The sequence below is a fragment of the Squalius cephalus genome (genome assembly GCF_949319135.1).
Source record: "Squalius cephalus genome assembly, chromosome: 23".
Lineage (NCBI taxonomy): Eukaryota > Metazoa > Chordata > Actinopteri > Cypriniformes > Leuciscidae > Squalius > Squalius cephalus.
In genome coordinates, this window is record NC_137144.1 from 21750039 (window position 1) to 21773401 (window position 23363).

The 23363-nt window shown below is 38.8% G+C and overlaps 3 protein-coding genes across 3 annotated transcripts in view; 2 read left to right on the plus strand and 1 right to left on the minus strand.

Annotated features, from left to right (window-relative positions):
- lrrc4ca (leucine rich repeat containing 4C-a) overlaps positions 1 to 23363 on the plus strand; it is a 202074-nt gene that overhangs the window by 56793 nt on the left and 121918 nt on the right. The window contains exon 2 of the mRNA XM_079858755.1: positions 15604 to 15693. The gene's annotated coding sequence lies outside the window, so the exon portion shown is untranslated. The remainder of the gene's footprint in view (positions 1 to 15603; positions 15694 to 23363) is intronic.
- Positions 8080 to 9667, plus strand: LOC307151589 (uncharacterized protein). The gene is made up of 5 exons (XM_079859683.1): positions 8080 to 8185; positions 8418 to 8600; positions 8702 to 9197; positions 9287 to 9453; positions 9600 to 9667. Exons 1-5 carry the CDS (start codon positions 8086 to 8088, stop codon positions 9632 to 9634), a joined length of 981 nt encoding a protein of 326 aa, XP_079715809.1. The 5' UTR covers positions 8080 to 8085; the 3' UTR covers positions 9635 to 9667.
- On the minus strand, positions 9744 to 13527 carry LOC307151591 (uncharacterized protein). The gene is made up of 5 exons (XM_079859685.1): positions 13232 to 13527; positions 12457 to 12682; positions 11873 to 11951; positions 10741 to 10926; positions 9744 to 9916 (listed from the first exon to the last, which is right to left on the minus strand). The coding sequence occupies exons 1-5, from the start codon at positions 13410 to 13412 to the stop codon at positions 9839 to 9841; spliced, it is 750 nt and encodes a 249-aa protein (XP_079715811.1). The 5' UTR covers positions 13413 to 13527; the 3' UTR covers positions 9744 to 9838.

Genomic DNA, 23363 nt, shown 5'->3' on the forward strand with positions numbered 1-23363 from the left:
TTCAGATTCTGTATCCCCTTCAAAAAAAAAATGATCAGGGATCTTATTTCTGTCTTATGCGAGATGCAACTGAAAATGACACGCATGTAAGATGCAACTCTGCACAGTTTAAGTCCTAAGAAAGAATGTGCTTGTACTTCTGAAATGAAAGACCTTGGAACCTTCAAATGTTTTTCCGCAGCTCCTCTTCCATCACTCACTCGTAGATTAATGATTCGTAGCATGCCGACATCTTTCAAATCTCAAAATAGGATCCCAGCTTTTAAAAATAGTTTTTTATGAGCCATTTCCAGCTGATCTGTGAACCCGATGATCATTTTTAATAATGCGCTAATCATTACAGGGACTCATAAACTGCAGCACCCACTGCGAAGGCAGGGCGAGCCGGGAGTGTATCAGTTCAGGTCTTGGCAGCTGTTTGGAGGCCGACAAATACAGCAGCCAAAATCCGGTGGCCGTTATAAATGGCCCTGTCCTTCAGAGAAAGATGGCAAGGACTTCAAGACTGCTGGAGACGGAGAGAGGGAAAGGGAGTGGCAGAGAGAGAGAGAGAGAGAGAGTGTGTACTACCTGCTTGGAAAGTGCTGTATTCAGGAGAAACATATGCCCGATGATCTGAGGAATCATGTAAAAATTGTGAGGGATCGAGTCGCCCCCGTTGTTAGGGATTTCAACATCCAGGCAAACACTGCAAAATCTCTCTCCCACTCTTTTTCAAATATCACCCGTTCTATAAATGAAAGTGTCAGAAAGGCCAACAAAGAAATCTATTTACTGTGAATTATTGACTTAATATGAAAATCCGGTCATTTACTCACCCTCATGTCCCTTCAAAACTAAATGGCTTACTTTCTTCTGTGATAAAATACATAGTTCTGTCATGAAACTCTAGATGGCGCTGGCTAATAGGTCCTTAACTCAATCTGCTTGCAATCACATCATTCTCTATAGGGCACAGTTGATTGGTTCCTGCTGTATCAGTAGCCAATGAGCTCGCTGCCCAAATAAAATATTGGTCAGCATTTTCTGTTGCAGTTGTAGCGCTTTCAGAAACCCTCCACCATCCCCAGCTCCACCTGTATAGATCTGCTACTGGTAGTTGTATGCTCTATAAGCTACAGTGTGTTGTGTATGTATTGGCAGTAGCAAGTCCCGCACAGCAACAATAACCAATAGCAGCAGCATAGCAGATCTGTTCCGCCAAGTCCAAACATATCAACATTGCCATATGCATAACCATGCTAAACACTCCAAGAGATGTCATGACAGAAATTATATTTTAAAAAATGTTTTGTTTGTTTTTTTGGCCCATACAATGGATGTCAATATGCTCTACTGTTGTTGTTTGTCTTCAAAATGTCTTGTTTCAAAATCTCCTTTTTCTAAAATGATGATTATTCAATTTTTTGGGTGAATATAAATTATTTATTTTTTAATTCACGTGCCTCGTAATCTTGATTCAAAATAACTTCCCCCGCCCTCTTACAGCTCATCTCTTCTCTGATGATGTTTACTGGCACGAGGGCTGGGCAACCTGTCACTCACATGAGATCCACCAATAGCAAACCACAACCATCCATTCAATTCCCATTGGACAAAATCAAGTCCTGTCCTACATTTTTTTCTTGTTTGAGAAGCCGTTTCACTCAGATATATGTCATAATATGGTAGAAAAGACTATTTAAACTTCATGCCAACTTTAAAGATGAACTGTGTAATTTCTGTGAAAAACATGGTGTTAGTCAACTGCTGTTTTTTTTGGTTTTTTTTGTAAGTATAGGTGTCTTTCTTGACAAAGCAACTGAGCAATGCATGTTTCCTTTTTGTAGCATCTGTGTAAGCTGCTAAGTTATGACTCCGAGAAGCAAACAAGTTTATTATAATAAAAGTCTAGAAGTACTTCCTGGAGCCCTTGTAAGTATGTAAAAGGTCATATGAGAAACGGCACTCATTTTCTGAGGATAAATCATTTGAAGTGACTGAGGCCAAATAACCTTCTCGATGAACATTCACTAGAAACCAATTCATAGGATATTCAAGTGCCTCGGTTTCTTTGGCGACACAATGTACCGTGATGAGAAATGACAGGGAATGCGCAAATTCATCTAAGCACCTTCTAACGCTGGTATTACACACACACACACACACAAAAAGACACAAATATGAATGTCTGTGCGTGCATTTCAGTGGTTACAGGAACAGAATAGGCTGCGTGCTGTAATTTTCAAGTTACACCTCATCAGCCATCGCTGCATTCCCAGACTGCTTTGCATCCCAGACTTATGGCCGCGGTTGTGGGGGATAAGGAGCGTTCAGCACTTTGCGTTTAATCAATCTGTCCGTGAAGGTGACATTTTCAATTGATCCGCTGCAATTTACTTCACCGAGTGTCTGTCCTATTTTCATCCGCTGCTGTTTTAAGGTGCTCGGCAGTGCCAGTGAAGCCATCGTGTGTGTTTGGAATATCAGAGGCGCTTTCATTTGAAGGGGTTTCAGGTTAATGCACTCTGTCCTGGAGCCAGGAGAGCATTCGTGTGTTTACCTGGGTGTTATTTGCGTGTGTTTGTTTGGTGTTAAATTCTCTCCATCTTGATTATTTTCCCAGCTTTCCCATCTGTTTCCAAGGCAATGAGTTCATTTATTTGCTAATTAGTAATTAGTGTTCGAGATGATGATGAGAATAGAAAATTAATCTGTTGCATGACAAATGAATGTAACAATGGTAATTTTTACCAAAAAAGACAACCTGTAAACAGCAAGAAATACATGTCTATATCATAATTAAAACTAGAAACCAATTTATAGGATTCATAGGATATTCAAGTGTTGTGTGTGTGTGTGTATATATATATATATATATATATATATATATATATATATATATATATATATATATATATATATATATATATACACAACACTTGAATATCCTATTAATCCTATGAATTGATTTCTAGTTTTAATTATGATATATAACAAGTATTTGATACACTGCCGATTTTGCAGGTTTTCCTTCTTACAAAGCATGTAGAGGTCTGTAATTTTTATCATAGGTACTCTTCAACTGTGAGAGACGGAATCTAAAACAAAAATCCAGAAAATCACATTGTATGATTTTTAAATAATTAATTAGCATTTTATTACATGACATAAGTATTTGATCGCCTACCAACCAGTAAGAATTCCGGCTCTCACAGACCTGTTAGTTTTTCTTTAAGAAGCCCTCCTGTTCTCCACTCATTACCTGTATTAACTGCACCTGTTTGAACTTGTTACCTGTATAAAAGACACCTGTCCACACGCTCAATCAAACAGACTCCAACCTCTCCACAAGGACAATAGACAATAGGCAAGCAGCTAGGCAAGCAGCAGAAGGCAACAACTGTTGGCGCAATTATTAGAAAATGGATGAAGTTCAAGATGACGGTCAATCTCCCTCGGTCTGGGGCACCATGTAAGATCTCACTACGTGGGGCATCAATGATCATGAGGAAGGTGAGGGATCAGCTCAGAACTACACGGCAGGACCTGGTCAATGACCTGAAGAGAGCTGGGACCACAGTCTCAAAGAAAACCATTAGTAACACACTACGCCATCATGGATTAAAATCCTGCAGCGCACACAAGGTCCCCTTGCTCAAGCCAGCGCATGTCCAGGCCCGTCTGAAGTTTGCCAATGACCATCTGGATGATCCAGAGGAGGAATGGGAGACGGTCATGTGGTCTGATGAGACAAAAAAAACCTTTTTGGTCTAAACTCCACTCACTGTGTTTGGAGAAAGAAGGATGAGTACAACCCCAAGAACACCATCCCAACCGTGAAGCATGGAGGTGGAAACATCATTCTTTGGGGATGCTTTTTTGCAAAGGGGACAGGACGACTGCACCGTATTGAGGGGAGGATGGATGGGGCCATGTATTGTGAGATCTTGGCCAACAACCTCCTTCCCTCAGTAAGAGCATTGAAGATGGGTCGTGAAAATCCGCAATCCCACTACTGGAACTGTGTTCTAGAAATAAATTTGATATTGATATGAGGATATAGGGGCGATTTTTTTTGCTTGTAGGATGTTACATTGGGGTACCTGTCAATCATATTGTATTATATTACATTACATATGCGGTAAAAAAATATTTTATTCCAAACTTTTGATTACCAATGTACAGTATCTAACATTATGAACCAAAACACATTTTATGATTTGTTAAAACTAACAAAAAGCTTTACTTTCAGCATGCTGGACAATCCTCAGTTTCTTAGCATGAGCGTGGCAATGGCAGGCGGTGTGAATCTCATTTGGGTCAGTCTGTATTAGGATCTGAGCGTGAGTGGGACGGACAGGCTGTTGAGTCTATCCAGCTGGCCTCAGATCAGTGGGTTTAAGAGCTGCCAGGTGTCAGATGCCAACTAAAGAACAGGCTGGAGGTGGCGCGGCCAGTTTAAATGACGCCAGTCGTACCGTCCTGTCGGTTAGAGAGGCATTTAAATCTTGCGATATTAATCAGTGCTGCTATTGTGATAGTGAAACAAGTGATACCGTTATTTATCTCCATTTCCCTCCCTCTGTCTCTCTCTCTCTCGGACTATTATTCACGCTCTATTCTCTGCGTGCTCGAATCCATGTTAGAGGCAGATGCTCAATTGGAGTCACATACGTTCATGTATTCAAGTTTGTCTCTGCCATCTTGATTATCATGCAAATCTGTTACTTCCTAGTACTTCATGCAGGCAGGGGATAAAAACAGCCATATTTTGCAGAGCCGACATTAATTTGATAAAAGTGGATTGCACAAATCTATTGAAGTGGGGACTGAACCTCAATGCATTATTCAAACACGCTTGCGTCGATGCACAATCGAGCCCTGAAAATAAAAGCACGCAGAATAATCTAAGACACTATTTTTCATGGATGTGATGCAATATAGCTCACATACCTTGCTGCCATACTGAGGGATTTCTTTTTTTCTATATATTTCTTTTTCTGACTCACTCACAGAAGCAGTAATGTATACAACCCCAATGTGGGGAAAGGTCAAACAGATCTATGTTAAGTCCCTGTGGTGAAAATCAAGCTTTTTAATGTTGTTTTAAAGGGATACTCCACTTTAAAATGAAAATTCTGTCATCATATACTCACCCTCATGTTGTTTCAAACCTGTATGAATTTCTTTCTTCTGCTGAACAGAAAGGAAGATATTTAGAAGAATGTCAGTAACCAGACAGTTTCTGGTACCATTGACTTCCATAGTATATTTTTTTTCCTACTATGGAAGTCAATGGTACCAGAAACTGTCTGGTACCAAAATGGTACCAAAAACCATGTGCAAATTCATAAGTCAACACCATTGCTGAGTATTTTCTCATTAAAACTGTGTTGACGTGGTTGGTTACAAGGTAGTTTGTGATGTCAGAAACACCAGGGGTTTTTGAGACTGTCTTTGGTTCACTGAAGTTTTAAGAAGAAAATACTCAGCAATGGTGTTGATTTATGCATTTCTACATGGTTTGTCTTATATTAAGCATATTAAAAACACCACATAGACATATAAACAACTTAAAAGCTTGATTTTCACCACAGGGGGACTAGGTGAACTAGCGAGAGCTCCATTCCGTTCACACACAACACGTTTTTCCATTCCACTGCACTACTTTTCCATTATTTTTCTATGTAAACGCGCTAGACGGACATGCTTGGCTGTTGTGCTCATGTCTTGCACCTTTTGCAGCGTCTGCTGCGTGATACGCCATTCTAAAAACACAGCTCTCAAGTTAAAATTAACGCCTCGAGACCTTGCGGTTTTTCCCCGTTCAGCTGCCCACGCCTCACGTTTTTCAAAGCAAAAACGCGTTCTGTGTGAAATAGCCCTTATTCTGGTTGCTATCTGGTAGGAGCCATAGGTCAACTGAAGTCCCCAGGTGGCCCTGGAGGCCCCAAATTCACTCTTTCAGCTTGTACATGGGCGCCCCTCTTATAGGAAGGACCCCTGAGCGCAAGACACTTGCCACGTCTGTCACAGAGGAGCTGTGCCAGACGACAGATCGCCTCACTTTGAAGCCAAAGGCTCTGACACTGCAGTTATAGGCCAAGAAAAAGAGATGCCAACATTAAAGAACAAGAAGGACTAGACTAGCCTTTGAAGTAAAGGAATTTCACACTATCTCCCGCTCTTTGATTCACGCTCCATAATTTTGCATGAGGAGGTCTCCCATGGCAACCAAAGTGCATTTCAATGATGTCATGTCCATCACTAAGAAGATTTAAATATCTGAAATCTAAATTTTGTTTTTGAAGACACCGTAAATGTAAGCCGCATACTAATGGAGAGACAAATGTATAATTTATGATGTCAGCATGCAAAGCATAAGAATGTTTATATTTATCATCTTAAAGGAATGGTCCAACCAAAAATTAAAGCTCTGCATTATTTATTCACCAATGTGTTGTTCCTATTGTTGTTTTACTATAATTTAAATACTTTAATAGTGTTTATTAAAATTTTGAGTTCGCTTGTATTTTTATATTTTTAGTCTTTGCCCTTTAAGCACTTTCACAAAGCACTTTCCCTTTAAGAAAACACAGACTTTAAAGGGACACTTCACCCACAAATGAAAATTCTGTCATCATTTACTCACCCTCAAGTTGGTCCAAAGCTGTATGAATTTCTTTCTTCTGCAAAACACATATTTTGAAGAATGTTGGTAACCAGACAGTTTCAGGATCCCATTGACTTCCATAGTAGTGTTTTTCCATATTATGAAAGTCAATGGTTCCCCACAATGGTTTAGTTACAAACATCCTTCAAAATATCTTTTGTATTCAGCAGAAGAAAGAAACAGGTTTGGAACAACATGAGGGTGAGTAAATGATGACACTTTTTTTTTTTTTTTTTGGGTGAACTATCCCTTTAATGAAGCATATAGAACCATCATGTAAGCCATATCTATCAACTCCATAAAGTAGCTGCTTAGTATTCATAACCAATCCAAGAATTCCTCTCACCCCATGTTTACCCTGTTGTCTCAATTTCCCCTTATCACCTCCAAAGACTTGACTCAAATTGAGTGCTATTAATGTTATGGTACAGAGAATTGCTTTGAATATATCGTGTAATATTTATGCCAGGTCCTCACACTCGCTAACATAAAAATGAAATCATAATTGCTGCGTCTTTCAGATTGTGGATTAGAAGTGCTCTGAATGCCTATGCATGTGTGTTTGTGTGTGTGACTAACGTCATTAATATTCCAACTGTGTTCAAATATCTGTCTGGAAGGCCTTAATTATGACAGCCGGGTACCTGGCAGGCCTAGAAATCAGAGTCTGGGGGGGGGGAAATATCAATTGATTCGCCCCAGAGGCCCAGCTGTCAATAATAACAACGGCTTGGCTTCAGAATTCCCCATTACAGCCCATTTCCAACCACAGTAACAATGAAAATGAAAGCTTTAGCGTAAGCTCTGCTGGGAAGACTCAATAGTTATGTCGCTTATTACCTTCTCATCTAACCAGTCGTGTTCTAATACTTGTAGTATAAAAGCTCGGTACTTACACATGTTTGAGTTTGCAGATGCTGATGCCACCCTTCCCCTTCCCACACCTCCCGGGGGGTCGACTGCGCCCCTGCCTTCGTCTTTAGGAAATGCAGATTCCGTTACCCTCGGATTGCGAGCTACGGACGGGGCCTACGCCAAAGAACTTTAAATCACAATACTTGCTTGCTGGGCTGTTAATAAATGTATGCTTGTTACGTTATTTTGCCTCCCGAGTCTTTCTGGCAGAACTATTATCACTTGGATTACTTCAAGGTTTAAACTGCCCACAGTGGAGTACATATAGACCAACGCTACTTTTGCGTCATCGAAGGGCAACGCCCCTTTTTGGGGGAAAACAAACGGATTAACGGATTCCCCTGAGAACAGAACTCGCTCAACAGACATTTGAAATCTGTTTACTCCGGTAACTGAAGAACAAAAATAACATGCCCAAAAGTTGTTGCGTGGTGAGCTGCACCTCAAATGTTTGTAAAAACCCTGGTTTAAAATTTACACCTTTACCATGCCGAATAAAACAAGCGGAAAGAAGAATGTTATGGCTTCAGGCGATAAAGAGGGAAGCACCAGATGGAGGGTTATGGGACCCAAAGTCCCCTTACACATATGTATGTGGGAAACATTTCATAACAGGTAAGCCGATTATTTAATTCATCCCCTCAAAACTAACATGAAGTAGTGTAACTTACTTGCTAGTTAACGTTACTGGCTTTAATTTCGTTTCCATATCAACTAGCTGCTAAGCCAGTTAGTGCTAGATAGCATCTAGTTATGGCTAGGCAGCTAGGATACCGCCTAGTTTTCATATGCATGCTGTGTATTGAATGTATTGAAACGGTATTTTACAATGTTGAACCAATTCCAGGAAGCCATGTTAAAGAATCCCTGCACCCGGATTTTGTGCCCACAATATTTCCTCACCGTACTGTGGCAGACCCAAACCAGAAATTAAATAGGTATAAACACGCCAGGAAACGTGAGCAGACGTCACCCCTTCTCAAACGCAAGGTGGCAAAAACGACTGCTGTGAGCCCAGATCTACCTACAAGTAAGTTTAATGACATGCACTCGTTGAGATTTTATTAAGATGGTCAGGCTAAAGCTGGATTGGGGTTAGATGTGCGGGCTAAAGCAACTTCTTCTCATTAGTTCTCGATGAAGGCCATTGCCCAGCTGACAACGATTATGATGATGCTGACGATGTCCCTGATGAGATGCGTGAGTCAAGGAACTGCCTGTCATCTTATTCTGTGGAGGGAAATGATGGAAAGTGCCGACAGATGACTGGACTCAGCTGGACGATGTTTTTGAGCCTATTTACATTTCTTAATCAGTTCGTGAAGAGACGAGGCTCCATCTCCCTTCCACCACGGGACCAGCTGTTTATTACACTGATAAAACTACGTCAAAACCCATCCTTTTTTTTCTTAAGTCACGTTCTGAAAATGCCTCAAACAACTGTCAGGCAAATTTTTATCCGATGGCTTGACCTGATGTATGGGAAAATTTCCTTTTTAGTTCACTGGCCTGATAGGGAATGTTTTTCAATGATACCTCCAGAAATGAAGGCCCAGTTCCCACGACTCACAGCAATCATAGATTGTTTTGAAATCAGGACAGAGTACCCCAGCAACCTTAAAGCTAGGTGAGTGTCACAAGAAATGTCTTTACACACTCTCACATCCCATATTGAAATAAAAGGCTATGTCATTGCTATTATGTATCCTTTCTTAGAGCAAAATCATACTCTAACTACAAGAAATGGACAACAGTGAAATATTTAATAGCATGCAGTCCATCTGGCAGCATTACATTTTTGTCAAATGGATGGGGAGGAAGGGCCTCTGATGTGCATATTGTTCGACAGTCAGGATTCCTGTCCTCAGTGTACCATTCTCCAGGTGATCAGGTAAACTTGGAATTACGTGTATCTCAACTAACCACATGCATGTCATTTGATTAGGGTGTCATGTCACCACCCTCTGGTGAGAAAGCAGAACAAAGTAAATACAATGCAATATTATGGTGGATTTTTTTTTATCTCTAGATATTGGCAGACAGGGGGTTTACACTCCAGGATGACTTTGCCCTACTCGGTGTCGAGCTGATAACACCATCATTCACAAAAGGGAGGAAGCAGTTACCTGGGAGAGAGGTGGAAATGTCTCGTAGGAAGTCAAACATCCGGATTCATATTGGTAAGTAAATTATTATTTTATTATTGTAATGCCGTTTTATTTGAAAAGTCAATTTACAAAAGCGCTCCTTTTTTTGTTGTTGTCGTCCTTACAGAGCGGGTGATTGGTGTGCTGAAAGGTCGCTTTCACATCCTTGACGGTCCACTCCCTCGCTGTCTGGTTCAGTCTGCACGGGACAAAAACCAAGGGCAAGCAACAGTTGACAAACTTGTAAATGTTTGTGCAGCACTTGTAAACATGGCACAAAGTATTATTAAATAAATACTAAAATATGTTCTGGTTCAGTCTGCACGGGACAAAAACCAAGGGCAAGCAACAGTTAACAAACGTGTAAATGTTTGTGCAGCACTTGTGTTTTTATATATATATATATATATATATATATATATATATATATACTTAAAGGGATAGTTCACCCAAAAATGAAAATTCTGTCATCGTTTATTCACCCTCAAGTTGTTCCAAACTTGTATGAGTTTCTTTGTTCTGCTGAACACAAAGGAAGATATTTGGAAGAATGTTTGTAACCAAACAGATCTCGGTCCCCATTGACTACCATAGTATACATTTTTTCCTACTATGGAAGTCAATGGGAACCAAGATCTGTTTGGTTACAAACATTCTTCCAAATATCTTCCTTTGTGTTCAGCAGAACAAAGAAACTCATACAAGTTTGGAACAACTTTAGGGTGGGTAAACGATGACAGAATTTTCATTTTTGAGTGAACAATCCCTTTAAAGTAGTATTTATTGTTATTTGTACATTTTTGTTATGTCTGGTTTTCAAACCCTTGTGAGGGTAAAATTGGTTTATCACACTTCTTTTGTATATATATATTTTTATTTCAAGAACAAATACTATTATTCGTACAGAGATTGTGCAGCACTTGTAAACATGTCACAAAGTATTATTCAATAAATACTAAAATATGTTCAATAGTGTCTCTATTTTTTTATAGATTATTTAAAAAAGATTATTATTTTTCTCACCTCACTTTGTAGCACTGTTGTCATCAATCGTGGGTGGATGTGTTTTGCCCAAAATCTGCTGATCACGTCCACCATTCCGTGAATGAATTCATCATCTTTTAAGATTCTAAAGATGGTGGTCTGCTGTGGGGTCCAAGTAACAAAGTCTGCATACTGTGCTGCACACACAAACATTTGCAGCTGAACCTTTTGCAAGGAGGAAGAGGGAAAGGAAGTATTATTAAAATGTGCCTACAGTATTTGTTAAAGAATGTCACAATTCTGTTGACAGCTACTGATTTCTTTGTGTATAGCTTTGCCTTTGCAGAGTAAACTGTACCTGAGTGTAGTAAGCATGGTTGGGCTTCAAAGAAAACAATGTGGAAAGGTGCCCTTTCTCATCATCTGTCCAGCTAACTGACTGCTGACCTGCCCACTTATACGGACACTTTGCCTCCACCACTCCCTTGCCGCAACAATCACATGACACATAGGCGTCACATGATACACCAAAGTATGGTCTTTCATGGCTGATTCTAAAGCCTGATCTGTCCACTCTTAATCCTTCATGCACTTTGCATACATCTTCAGTTGTCAATATGTTGGTAGATAATTGGTCAGTGGCTGGGCCAATGCCCAGTGCATATTTGTAGGTCTCTAGGGCATGTTTTTCATTGTCTCTTCCCCACTTAAGGTAAGGACTATTTATGTTTTTAGCCTCTGACATGATTGTTCTGATTACAGTGTTTGAGGGTTTCTCTTGGTTAGTGTGAAGAACAGTGTGAGCAAATGAGCTGGTGATTCTTCCTACTCGGTGCCTGCGCCAGGCCTTACAGGCTGCCTGCATTACAGTCTCTGCCTCCACTCTGTCTGCCTCTTCCTTGGTAAAGGTTAGTGTTTCAAACCACGAGGAGTGGTGTGGTGTGGAGCCTGCATATTTACTGAAAGTACTCAGCACCACAGGACATTCACCTGTCTCGTCTAGCATTTGTAAAAATTGTGCCTGTTGGCTTGCTGAGGCTTTGGGGATGGGTCTTTTGACCTTGCCTATGACTCTCCTGCCACTGCCTCCAAAATCTATTGAGCGGATTTCTGATGGCTCAACCTTTTTTGTAGAAACAGCGTTCCATTGACAGGCTATACTGGTACTTACAGTGGTGGTGATGCCCAGGCGGACTGAAGCTTCCAATTTATACAGAACTGCACCCACATGGGAACAGCTTTCCCCTAGTCTTGGGTAAAAAACAAAAAAGACAGTGTCAATTCCACGAAAACATGAGCACAAGTCAACCACTTTTTTTTTCCTACCCTACAAAACAAAAAGGCAGTAACTGTATTTTTGGTCAAAAATGAATTATCATTTTCATGACATTCAAGGCATCCTTTGTTATGTGACAAAACATCTTATCTCAAATGTGTGTCGTTTTGGAGAAAATGGTAATAGTTTTAGGAGAATCTGTAGTTACTGCCTTTTTCCTTGGTATGGTGCCACGTTTTTGGTAAGTAATACAAAGCAAGAATACAGTAACTGCAAAATAGGGGTAAAATATCAAATTAAATATGAGGATTGATATATACAAAGAATAAGCTAATATAAAGTAACAAAACAGCCACATGTCCAATAATCTACCTACAACTACTTAAGCTGGATGACAGGATAACTTTAAAGTAATTTTTCTCAGTTCTGCACTCTGCGTAGTTACTGCCTTTTTGCTTTGTAGGGTATGGATCTCTTACCCTGCCATGCAGTCGCAGTGAGCTGCTCTAACTTTGCCACTATTTTCCACAGCTACCCAGGTGTTGTGGGGCTTGTTAGTCACCCTCCAAGAAGGTTTAACACTGCTTTTGAAAACAAAGCACTTGTCTGTTTTTATGTGTAAAACAGCCTGGACCCAACCACTGACGAAAAACTTATGGGCCTCCAGGGACCTTTTGTTTTTCATTGTTTCCGATGTGTACAGGCCTGTCAGACACAAACAGTTACATAGCCTACATTGTTTATCATTTCTGACTATAGTGGTGTCTGCTCTATCAAGATTAGCACTAGGCCTATATGACTTTTCGACGACCACTGCTCTGGGCTAACGTTATATGTAACAACACGAACGGCAGTAGATCAAGCCTTCTAGGCTAGATAGTCTAGCTAGCGTAATGTCACAAAATCCAATTTGACAGCCCTATACATACATAACATACATTGGTCCCATATATATTTTACCGTACTAGGTAAACCTTTTTACAACTTTCAAAGTCTTAGCACTTTCTAGACACAAGCAGAAACCAGCTAAGTCCACTTTAGTCCTAGCCTGCCACTATTTCAACAGTAAAATCAGTTAACAGCCAAGCATAGTGAGAGCTAATCACGTAACTTATCTGCTAGCAGCTAACTATGTCAATAGCTTAAATCAAGTGAAATATGATCCAAGTAAACCACCGACTCCTCTTGACATGGCCTCATCGTCTAGTTTGTCATACTGTGAGTGTGTTAATGACAGAAAAATAGGCTACTTACTTGGTGATTCCACGAGATAGTGGTAGACGTCTGAGTAGTCCACATTTGGCCACTGCGTGGGGTCATTAATCCAGTTTTCGACCATTTCAAAGGGACACATCTTTAACCCCGTATCCAGTAGCTTCTTTAAATACCGCTCGCGGTCCTCGGTCGGCAAAGAGTGTGTGTATGTTTGTGCCATGTTTTTGTGTGTATGTTTTTGCTATCAAGAAACTTCAAACTTTGCAGATCTAGAGCGAGTTCTGTTCACAGGGGAATCCGTTTGTTTTCCCCCAAAAAGGGGCGTTGCCCTTCGATGACGCAAAAGTAGCGTTGGTCTATCAATGGAATTTCAATTAAAAGGAACTGGGATTCAAAGACAAAGAGCAGTGGTGTTGAACAGGCGTGGGCTTGTGTGAGCTGCTATACTTCACAGTACAGAGTATGTAGAAAGCTCAAGATATTACAGGGTCTCAAGTGAGCCCTTTAGATGTTACAAATGAATCAATGCTGCTTTATTTATTAGCGTGCAAAAAATCTACAGTGGGTCCTAAAGTTCGAGACCATTAGAAACTAGTTCCTGTAAATCATTGACATCATTTTGAATTGGAAATCTCAGATTGTATATATATATATTTTTAATGTCACTCTATTTTATTTGATTAGTAACCTAGAAATAGTGGATTAAATGTTATATACATTTAAAAATAAAAATGTCATATTCATTTGACATAATTTACTGTACATGTTTTTTTTTTCTATTTTTGTTTTTTTTTATTATTATTATTTATGCATGCTGACTAAATTTATATTTTTATTGATGAGTAGTTTGACCATATTAATGGTTTAAAAAAGTGTGTGAATTCAAAGAATGATATAAAATAATCCTGGCCTTTCAGAACTGGCTGTGCACTGAAATTGGTTATGGGAATTATCTGTGCTAAGAATGAAAAAGGCAAATGAAAAGTGGAAAGTAAGAAATGGAAATCATTATCTTGGGACATAACATGGAAAATAATAGACTTCTCTTATTAGTTGAGTTTTGAATGTCATCTTAGTCAAATTTGTAATGGCCTGTAAATTACCCATTCCATCTTTTTTCTTCTGACTGGCTGAACATTTTGAACATGAGGCATGGCTCTTATGTTTGACGTTAATCAGAATTTGCAGTCTTTATCAAATAAATTTCAATATTCAAGAAATATGCCATTCCTGATGACACTGATGAATTTCCAAAGGCGGTATTAAGTAATTTTGAGCCTGAACAAGCAAGACAGATTCTAAGAAAAGACAGATATTTCTTCCTTGGGAACAAAAAAGGATCAATAAATATTGAAAGACTAAGGATCTTCTATTATTTATGAACTGGGATGGATCTGAATTTTTTTCTCCTAAATACATAGTAATTTTTAATGTCTGAGAACAGCATGTAAATGACACCGCATCTGTCTTGTTTAGTTTAGAGTCTTTCTGTATTAGTGTTGAGTAAGTAGGAGAAATAATTCAATTTAGTGAACCGGATTGTTGGGAAACATGATTCATTTAAGTGAACCATATTATTGGGAAGCACGATTCATTTTTGTGAACCAGACTGTCGGGAAGCATGATTCATTTTAGTGATCCAGATTGTTGGGAAGCACGATTCATTTTAGTGAACCAAACTGTTGGGAAGCATGATTCATTTCAGTGTACCAGATTGTTAGGAAGCTGATTAATTTTAGTGAACCAGATTGCTGGGAAACATAATTAATTTTAGTGAACCAGATTGTTGGGAAGGATGATTAATTTATCATTTTAGCGAACCAGATGTTTGAGAAACATGATTCATTTAAGTGAATCATATTGTTGGGAAGCACGATTCATTTTAGTGAACAAGATTGTTGGGAAGCACGATTCATTTTAGTGAGCAAGATTGTTGAGACGCATGATTCATTTTAGTGAATCAGTTTGTTCAGGTGCTTGATTTAAATGAAAAACAAAGAACAATTCACTAGTTCATTTGAATCCTCCTCTTTTTATTGAATGCTGCTTTCTGTGTTTTCAACATATCGAAATTGGAAGTTTTATTAGTTGTATTAAGTTTGAAATTATCTGTTAACTTTAATGCTGTCACCTTAATTAAGATAATCGTTTTTGTGGACTTTGTGCATTCATGTAAATGTGTAACTTGTAGATTAGGAAACTACAGTTTCAATGAAGCTTCCCAAACACCGTTTTTCAACTTTGAATTCTTTTAAGCATTGAAATCTGGGATCTGAGAGAGCTTCAATCTAAAAGTTTATCTCAAAGCAATAAATGACATTCATATAGAGATATGAAGGAAGCTTGATAATATCAGAAATGTAATCTCATTTATCTTCTCCCTGAATTCTAAATCTGTATTTTTGCTCCAGGTATGAGCTGGATGGGTGTGGATTTCTAATACGGAGGTTGGAGATTTATTTGGATTTTAATCGAGACTTGTTTGAACTGTCGTTGTACAGGTAAGTACAAAGGTTTCTTACTTTTTTATTACGGCAAAATGTTGTGTATATTGCCATTGACCATCCAGTTGGAAAATTCAACTTAAGCTTAGCCATCAACAGTAAAATGTTGAAAACAAATCAAGTAAATTTTTATAGTGAACATTCATTTTTCAGTTTATGCTAAACATTTCATTACTCCTTGTGAGTTTGATCTCTACAAAATGTTAAAAAGCAACGAAACTGACTGGAAAAGTAACAGAAAGTCTGGGAACCCAGTTTGCACCAGGTAAGAAACCAGTTAGCATGTTAGCTGTGTTTCAAAACACTCTAACATCTTAAAATGGATTTTCCAGCACTATATAACGTATTTCACAGGTGGATTCTATTGTGTCATTTTGATTCAATAGGACTGCAAATGATCAGATCACCTTCCCAACCCTTAGGTTTCCAGCAGAGTGTGTCTCGCAACCCTATCTGCAATTTTCTTAACAAGACAAATGAGAACGTGTTGGATAACTGTAATTACATCCATCAGCGGCTATTGCAGATAGGCACTACCGTACCTGTGGAGCTAACAGCTGTTTCTAGCACCAAACGGCTTCAGTGGGCCTATCCCGGACGAGCTTTTCATATTAATTAATGACAAAAGTCGTTTCATCTGAGGGATCGTTTTCATATTCTGTTAGGTAATGGAGATTACACAATCTTGGATGGTCTGTGAGTCTCTTTAGAGCTTGATTAAACAACATGATGAACTATTGTCTCAAGATTGCATTCGGTTAAATTTGTTCGCATGGTTTTTCGATGAGTTGGAACCGCTTTACCTTGAGTCTATGTTGACAGGCACTGCTGTGAACAAAGGGTGGTGTTTGGCGATTTGAATATTTTGAATGTTCATGTTTGATTCTAATCTAGAAAACACTGAGGCTGTATTTCAATCTCTCTGTAGAGTCTGTAATAGCTTTTGAGATATTGGGCTTCACAGGTAGTGATTTTGCTAAACTGTTTGATATATTTGCATTGAAATTTCTGGGCAGGACATAATACATTATGCTATTTACATGTAAGAGTGATAAAGAAAATACAGAACAGGATGTGTACCAAATGAGTCAAGACAAGAAAGACTTGTTTATAAAGGGTTTAATGCTTATTTGAGTTTATTTGTTTGCAGTCATTCCATCCTATCCCATCCATCCATCCATCCATCCAGTCATGTTTGCTCCCCCTATTTATGGATTTATATTTTATACTGAAAATTATAGTGTTGTGATGCCCAAATTTACTTGTAGCGTTTAAATTGATTAATAAGCTAGAATTTATGAATGATCTTTTAGTTTGTGTATGTGTTCTTGTTGTTGTTGTTTTTCTGCTATTTTAGTATTTATTCATATTTGTATTTTATTTTTATATTTTCGGTTTTCATTTTAATTATAGTTTAAGTTTTAGTAATTTTGTTATGTGCTTTTGTCAATTAAAAAAAAAAAAATAGACTTTAATTAATTTTTTATTTCAGTTTTAGTAATTTTAGTACTTCAACCTAAACTTATTTTATTTCATTTAGTTGAAAAGACAACACTTCACATTATTTTTTATTAAATGAGCTTTATATTAAATAATGAGAACGATTTGTATTAGTTTTAGTTTTATCGCACATCAGGAGCTTGAGAATTATTTAATTCAGTCTGTGTATTTAGTTCACATCATTCATTCCAAATGTTGTATCCCATGGTTTTCACAATATAAAGTTTTTTCTTCTTCATTTAATGTCCTGCTAAAATAACTATTTTGCATATATACTGTTACTATATAGACCCAATGCGGCAGAGAAACAAGCGCACAGCCATCTTTAGAATTTTGTGTTTGAACTTCCGTTTTTGCGGTAGCTCTGTATATTTCTATGGCATCACCGTCGATGAGTAATTAGTTGGTGAAGTGGATTTACTTAATATTGAGTTAACGAAACTTATCATGAACATTGTAATGTTTGAAGCAGATGTCATAACAAATGTCAGTAGAACGGAAAGATTTTAAAAAGAGCGGTTAATTCATAAATCCGTAAGATCTTACTTTCATGCTGTGGAAACACAAACCGGAAGACCGAACTGAAAATGGGTGGGGCTACATAAGGCCTATAGGCTACTTGACATTAAAGGAACACGCTGACTTTTTGGGACTTTAGCTTATTCACCGTATCCCCCAGAGTTAGATAAGTCCATACATACCCTTTTCATCCCCTGAGAACTATATTCTCAGGAGGTGAAGCACTGCTACTTGGGCGGAGTGATTTGCTCGCAGCACTTGAGAAGCCCCGTGGTGAGGAGCAGAGAGTTCGCTCAGAGTTGGAGTAAATCACTCCGCAGAAGTAGCAGTGCTTCGCCTCCTGAGAATATAGTTCCCAGTATGTATACGGTTAGAAGATGGCTGTGTCTCATGTGACCTTATTATTTGTTCACGCTGTGACTATAGAAATCACAACATGCAAATAGGAAAATGCTGGCGTTATTTTGTCACTTATTGGGAGCAGTATGCTAGCTGGAGCTGTTTACCTCCAGTCTTTGTGCTAAGCTAGGCTAGCGGTGGGTGCGTCAGACAGAGTTACGGCACGCACGGAGATAAAAAGGGTATGTATGGACTTATCTAACTCTGGGGGATATGGTAAATAAGCTAAAGTCCCAAAAAGTCGGCATGGGGCTCAATAACCTCATATAAGCCCCATTCACACAGCGCGATGATCCCGGCAAATTGCCGGGAAATTGCCAGAACGCCTTCTGTGTGAACGCAAACACGACCCGGGATTGATGCCGGCATCGATGCCGGGATGGGGACCTAGTAACATTGCCGTGTTCAGTCCCGGAACGCGCGCTGTGTGAACAAAAGCCTTAAGAATGCCGTGTCGTAGTGATGACACTGAAGCCATCGTTCGCCAGCTGTGAAACGGTACGCAATGCGCAAGTTTATGATCGAATCAGAGAAAAAAATGCACAAGCGTGGTTTCTCAAGAGAGAAATCGCAGCTCATAAGCAAACTTAAGACGCTGCTGAGACATTACAAGTCACATCAATGTCACATGTCTTTACGGGATTTTTACGGGTTGTGTGTGAACGCACTCTCTGATTCCGGAAAATCACTGGCAGTGTGAATGAACCAAAATCAAATGAACCCGGGTCAAATCCCGGGTCACTTTATCCGTGTATTTTCCCGAATCTCTGTGTGAAAGGGGCTATAGAGTATTCAGCAAGTCCCCCTTAAACATTATGTCCCAGCAGGCCCTGAAAGCATACGTTGGAGTTTAGAAGTACTTTGGCGGCCAAACTTTAGCTCTTCCTCAGCTAAGACTCTTTTGAAGTATACAAGTGTTTGTGGGACAAGGCTGTCTGTTCTCGTGATGGTTCTATTTTCCCGGTCCCCACATCGCTGCTGGATCACTCAGCGACTGTATGTGAGGAACCGCTCCAACGAGCCCCTTCAGCATTAATTAACATGGTCATTAATCAAGTCCAGTACAGATAGCGGCTTAATCCTGCTGTAATGCACTTTTCTGGAGGGGAGGCTCCAAGAAGTTAATTGGATTTGATTGGATATTGCTATGATAGTCCCACACAGAACATCTTTAGCTATTAAGTGAAGTTGTTGCCTTTGATTACACTGTTTTGTAGTGGCATGTGTTCAAGCCTGACGTGAGTCTGATAGAAGTGCCCTTCAAAAGGTTATTTGACAGCTGAATTCTTTTTGCGTTCGTCTCTTTCAGCTATGTTTGTTTAACCGTTCATAAGCGTCTCTGAATAAGCAGCTTTAGTATGTCAGCCAAGCTCAAAAGAGCACATATATTGTTTGATCTGCTATTTGAATGAATAAACAACTATTTAAAAGGGAAAGCGCACTGAAAAATAACAATTTGGCATTCACCCTCATGTCATTTTCTTTTTTTTTTTTCAGTGAAACGCGTGTATCCACACCCTAAAATAACCATTAAACTTAATCTATAATCATTTTGTGTTATATTCCATTTCTTCTAAAGTCATGCAGTAGCATTGATTCGGTCCTATGAGTTTGTGAATCTTTTCGAATAATTCATAAAAAATAAAAAATAAAACTCATTAGTGTAATTGTTTCTGAACTGCACTACACCCTTTGCATCATATGCTTTTGATTAATTAAACTTTATGATTCATTCATTAAAAATACAGTCATTTGTTTATTTTCTCTGTGTTGTTACTGTGTTGTAGTTTTTTAGTTTATCATTATAGTTATTCTTAATGTGAACAGGCCTTCTGTTTGTGAATCAGTCTGCACTGGGTGCATTGTTTTTTTGTTTTTTGTTTTTTTTTGTTTTTATTCTCTAAAAAGAACTGAATGTTTGTGAGTAACTAAAAAGAATAGAAAAGAATCTGCTCAAAAGAGTCATTTGTTTGAGAATTCAACTACATTGGCTGCACTGTATGTTTTTGATTAATTTAAAAGAATCCGTTCATGAATCAGACTACAATGGATGTGTAGAATTGGCTAATAACAATAATATTTTTGTGAATCATTCTACATTGGTTATACTGTACGCTTTTGATTTGCTTAAAATAACTGGCTCAATATTTGTTTGTTTGTGTGCTGAATTTTTCTGAGTCACTAAAAATAAAATAATTGGCTCAAAATGGTCATTTGTTTGAGAATTGGACTACATTTGTTGCACTGTATGTTTTTGAGTCACTAAAAAGAACATGCTTATAAGAGTAATTTGTTTTACAGTATGAATCAAAAGATTCCATTTTTCCACAGTATAATGTTAAAAGTGCAGTACATTGCATCAAATAAATCAGCACTGCACAAACTCAGTAGTGTTTTTAGTATGATAAACCTGTGAAAGTCATTGCTTTGCACCTAGCAAATGTCTGTTAAAACACTCTTGACTCTCAGTACCACCCAGTTGGCTATGGTTGTATTTATTTGACAGTGCACGGCGGTACGATTTAACTGGCATTGATGGCTCAAATCTCAAGGAGGGTGTTTGATGCGGTCTGCCCCACAATTCTCCTCCTCATACCCAACTGAAATTAGGGCAGTACGTGAGAGGCATGCCGGGTTGCAAACCCCCCCCCCCCCCCCCTCCCTCTCTCCCTCTCTCCCTCTCCCCCCCCCCCCCCCCCCTCTCTCTCTCTCTCTCTCTCTCTCTCTCTCTCCAAGGCCCCTTTCCTGCCTTTTTGATGGCTCCCATTGAGCGCTGTAGACGTGATAGGCCTTTATTCTCAGCTTGGGGTTTTACACATACACATATATTTTTAAACGGGGGTTGGGCATTTAATATTCATTAAAGGGGGAAATGAGAAAGTGAGGGGACAACCTTATTAAAATTGTACAATGTCTTGCACTTTTTCTCTCCAAACTTCTTTCTTTCTTCCCACATTAAGACTTATGGCGCCTTTTAAGCTTTAAACTTTCACCTCTCTTTTCTTTAAACGGGATGTAAGAGACAAAGCGGAGGACTGCCAGATTGCTTCATCTTGGCAAAACGCTGTTTTTTTCTTAGGTCATATGCCCATTAAAGTGCCCCTATTATGCTTTTACGGATATCGCCTTTCATGTAGTGTGTAATACAGTTGTTTGTGAATGTAAAAGGTCTGCAAAGTTTCAAAGATCAAAGTGCAAGATAAATGTTAATGTTTCCCAAAAGAAAGAACAGATTCTGCTTGAAAAAAAGTCAGCAATTCCAGCGTTACCTCCTGCACAGACGGATTTGCATAATGCCCGCCTATGATCGGCTGCTCGCGAACAACGCCTACTTTGATCAGCCCTCAAACACTGCAATTGTAGGTGAGGCCTGAAGAGTTTGGTTCATATTGTTAACATTTCAAGAAGACGCTGTTTTCTGCACTGCGAAAGCAAATCCACATTGCATGCACTTCTAAAGAATGAGGACTCGAATTGATATGGTAAAACGAAAAAAACTGCCATTATTACTGTTCATATCGCCGTGTATACAAGTGCTAAGAAAGCCTCCTGAGCTGAAATTCAAATATGGTGATAGTCGTTTTATTTCCAACAAGTGCTGTAAGAGGTCGACCAATCACAACATACTGGGCCTTCTGACCAATCAGAGCAAAGGAGGGATTTAGAGAGAACGAATACTCAATCGAACCATTTCAGGCACTGTGAGAAAAGAGGTGATTCTGCAATGTAAAGTATATTTTGAGAAACATTGGATGCATGTAAACTGATTGTAGGAGACCTCCAAAAATAAAAATAGGAGCGTTTAAAATGGTATAACGTGCACTTTAAAACACTTTATTTTATGCTCACATTTCATTATGATCAAGGAAAGTTGTGTAGATATGAAACATATATGCTTTTCTTATTTTTTTTATTTATTTGCTGGTGACATTTAGCATGCTCACCATAGAGTATGGAGGTGTTTGGTTGAATGAACTCCCTGAAGTGAAAAGACCTTTTCAGTTGATGTTCACTGGGTTCGGGAAGACACTTGCCCTGTTTTCCTGTGGGATTTGGGGCTCTGTTGTTTTGGCTTTTGGAGACAAGAGCTTTTTCATAACTGTGAGACCCTACTGATGGCGGTTGAGGGTGGGAGGGATGTTCTTGGGTCAAACAAGGTGTGTTAATTTGTTTTATCACACGGCTCTGTGGAATACTTGATTCTGATGGGTCAATCGTGCCATCCAGCGGTTCTTCCCAGATAACAACTGCTGAAAACAGATAACACAGGCTCATCCAGGCTACTGAAGTCAGCAGCGCTATACACTTGCTAGGAACGTTTTTTCTTTGTGAAAGTTTTGCATTTGGTGAGCTAATGAAATATTAAAACTCAGGCAAATCAATATTTTGTGTACAGTTATTTAATTATGCCATCCGGTATCGTGGACTTGCATGCAAACGCAGCTGCTGCCATTTTGTGACTATTGTTTAGTACACTGTTGGATTATAAGATACAAACAGGTATGATTTTAAAACGGTTTAATCTGCAATCAATATATCTTATCTCCATAATTATTTATGTTGCGAAATGCTGTGTAATAAGTGGTATGACTGTATACCATATCTCTTAAATGTCCGTGTAGTATGAACTTGCCGCGCTAGCAACTGCTCTCTCTTTAAAGACCTAATAAAATATTTCAACTCAGATCAATAATTCGTGTCTAATTATTTACTTATGTGGCAAGTAGCCGTGTAATAAGCAGGATAATGTACATCCGGCCGGTTGTTATCTCAGAATAAACCCCGACAGGGTGATGAGGACCCCGACGTGAAGCGAATGTACATTATGTACAATGTACAAGGCTGGATGTACATTATCCCTTACTTATGCAGGGTTGTGCAGCATTCAGAATTTAATTGAGGATGCCATTGAGGTCACAATGAGTTCACATTGCAGTAACATCGGTTCGATGCAGTGAATGCAAGAACTGATAAAATTCATACTTTAGTGCGATATAAGTCACTTCGGATAGGTGTTTGGCAAATAGTTGTACATTCCTGAATTTATTTATTGACATTTATTTATATGAAACTAACTATGTTTTAATTAAAAATTTCTTTAGCATGCATACCTGCCTCATGGCTCTATCTATCTATCTATCTATCTATCTATCTATCTATCTATCTATCTATCTATCTATCTATCTATCTATCTATCTATCTATCTATCTATCTATCTATCTATCTATCTATCTATCTATCTATCTATC

Excerpts from the sequence above, each read along its gene's own strand:
- LOC307151589 (XM_079859683.1), top strand. The coding sequence starts at position 8,086 with ATGTTATGGCTTCAGGCGATAAAGAGGGAAGCACCAGATGGAGGGTTA. Across the intron at positions 8,186-8,417 it reads TGGGAAACATTTCATAACAG|GAAGCCATGTTAAAGAATCC; the intron begins GTAAGCCGATTA and ends AACCAATTCCAG. Across the intron at positions 8,601-8,701 it reads GAGCCCAGATCTACCTACAA|TTCTCGATGAAGGCCATTGC; the intron begins GTAAGTTTAATG and ends TCTTCTCATTAG.
- LOC307151591 (XM_079859685.1), bottom strand. The coding sequence starts at position 13,412 with ATGGCACAAACATACACACACTCTTTGCCGACCGAGGACCGCGAGCGG. Across the intron at positions 10,927-11,872 it reads GCCTGGGCATCACCACCACT|GTTCAGCTGCAAATGTTTGT; the intron begins GTAAGTACCAGT and ends TCCTTGCAAAAG. Across the intron at positions 9,917-10,740 it reads CAACAGTGCTACAAAGTGAG|ACTGAACCAGACAGCGAGGG; the intron begins GTGAGAAAAATA and ends TGTCCCGTGCAG.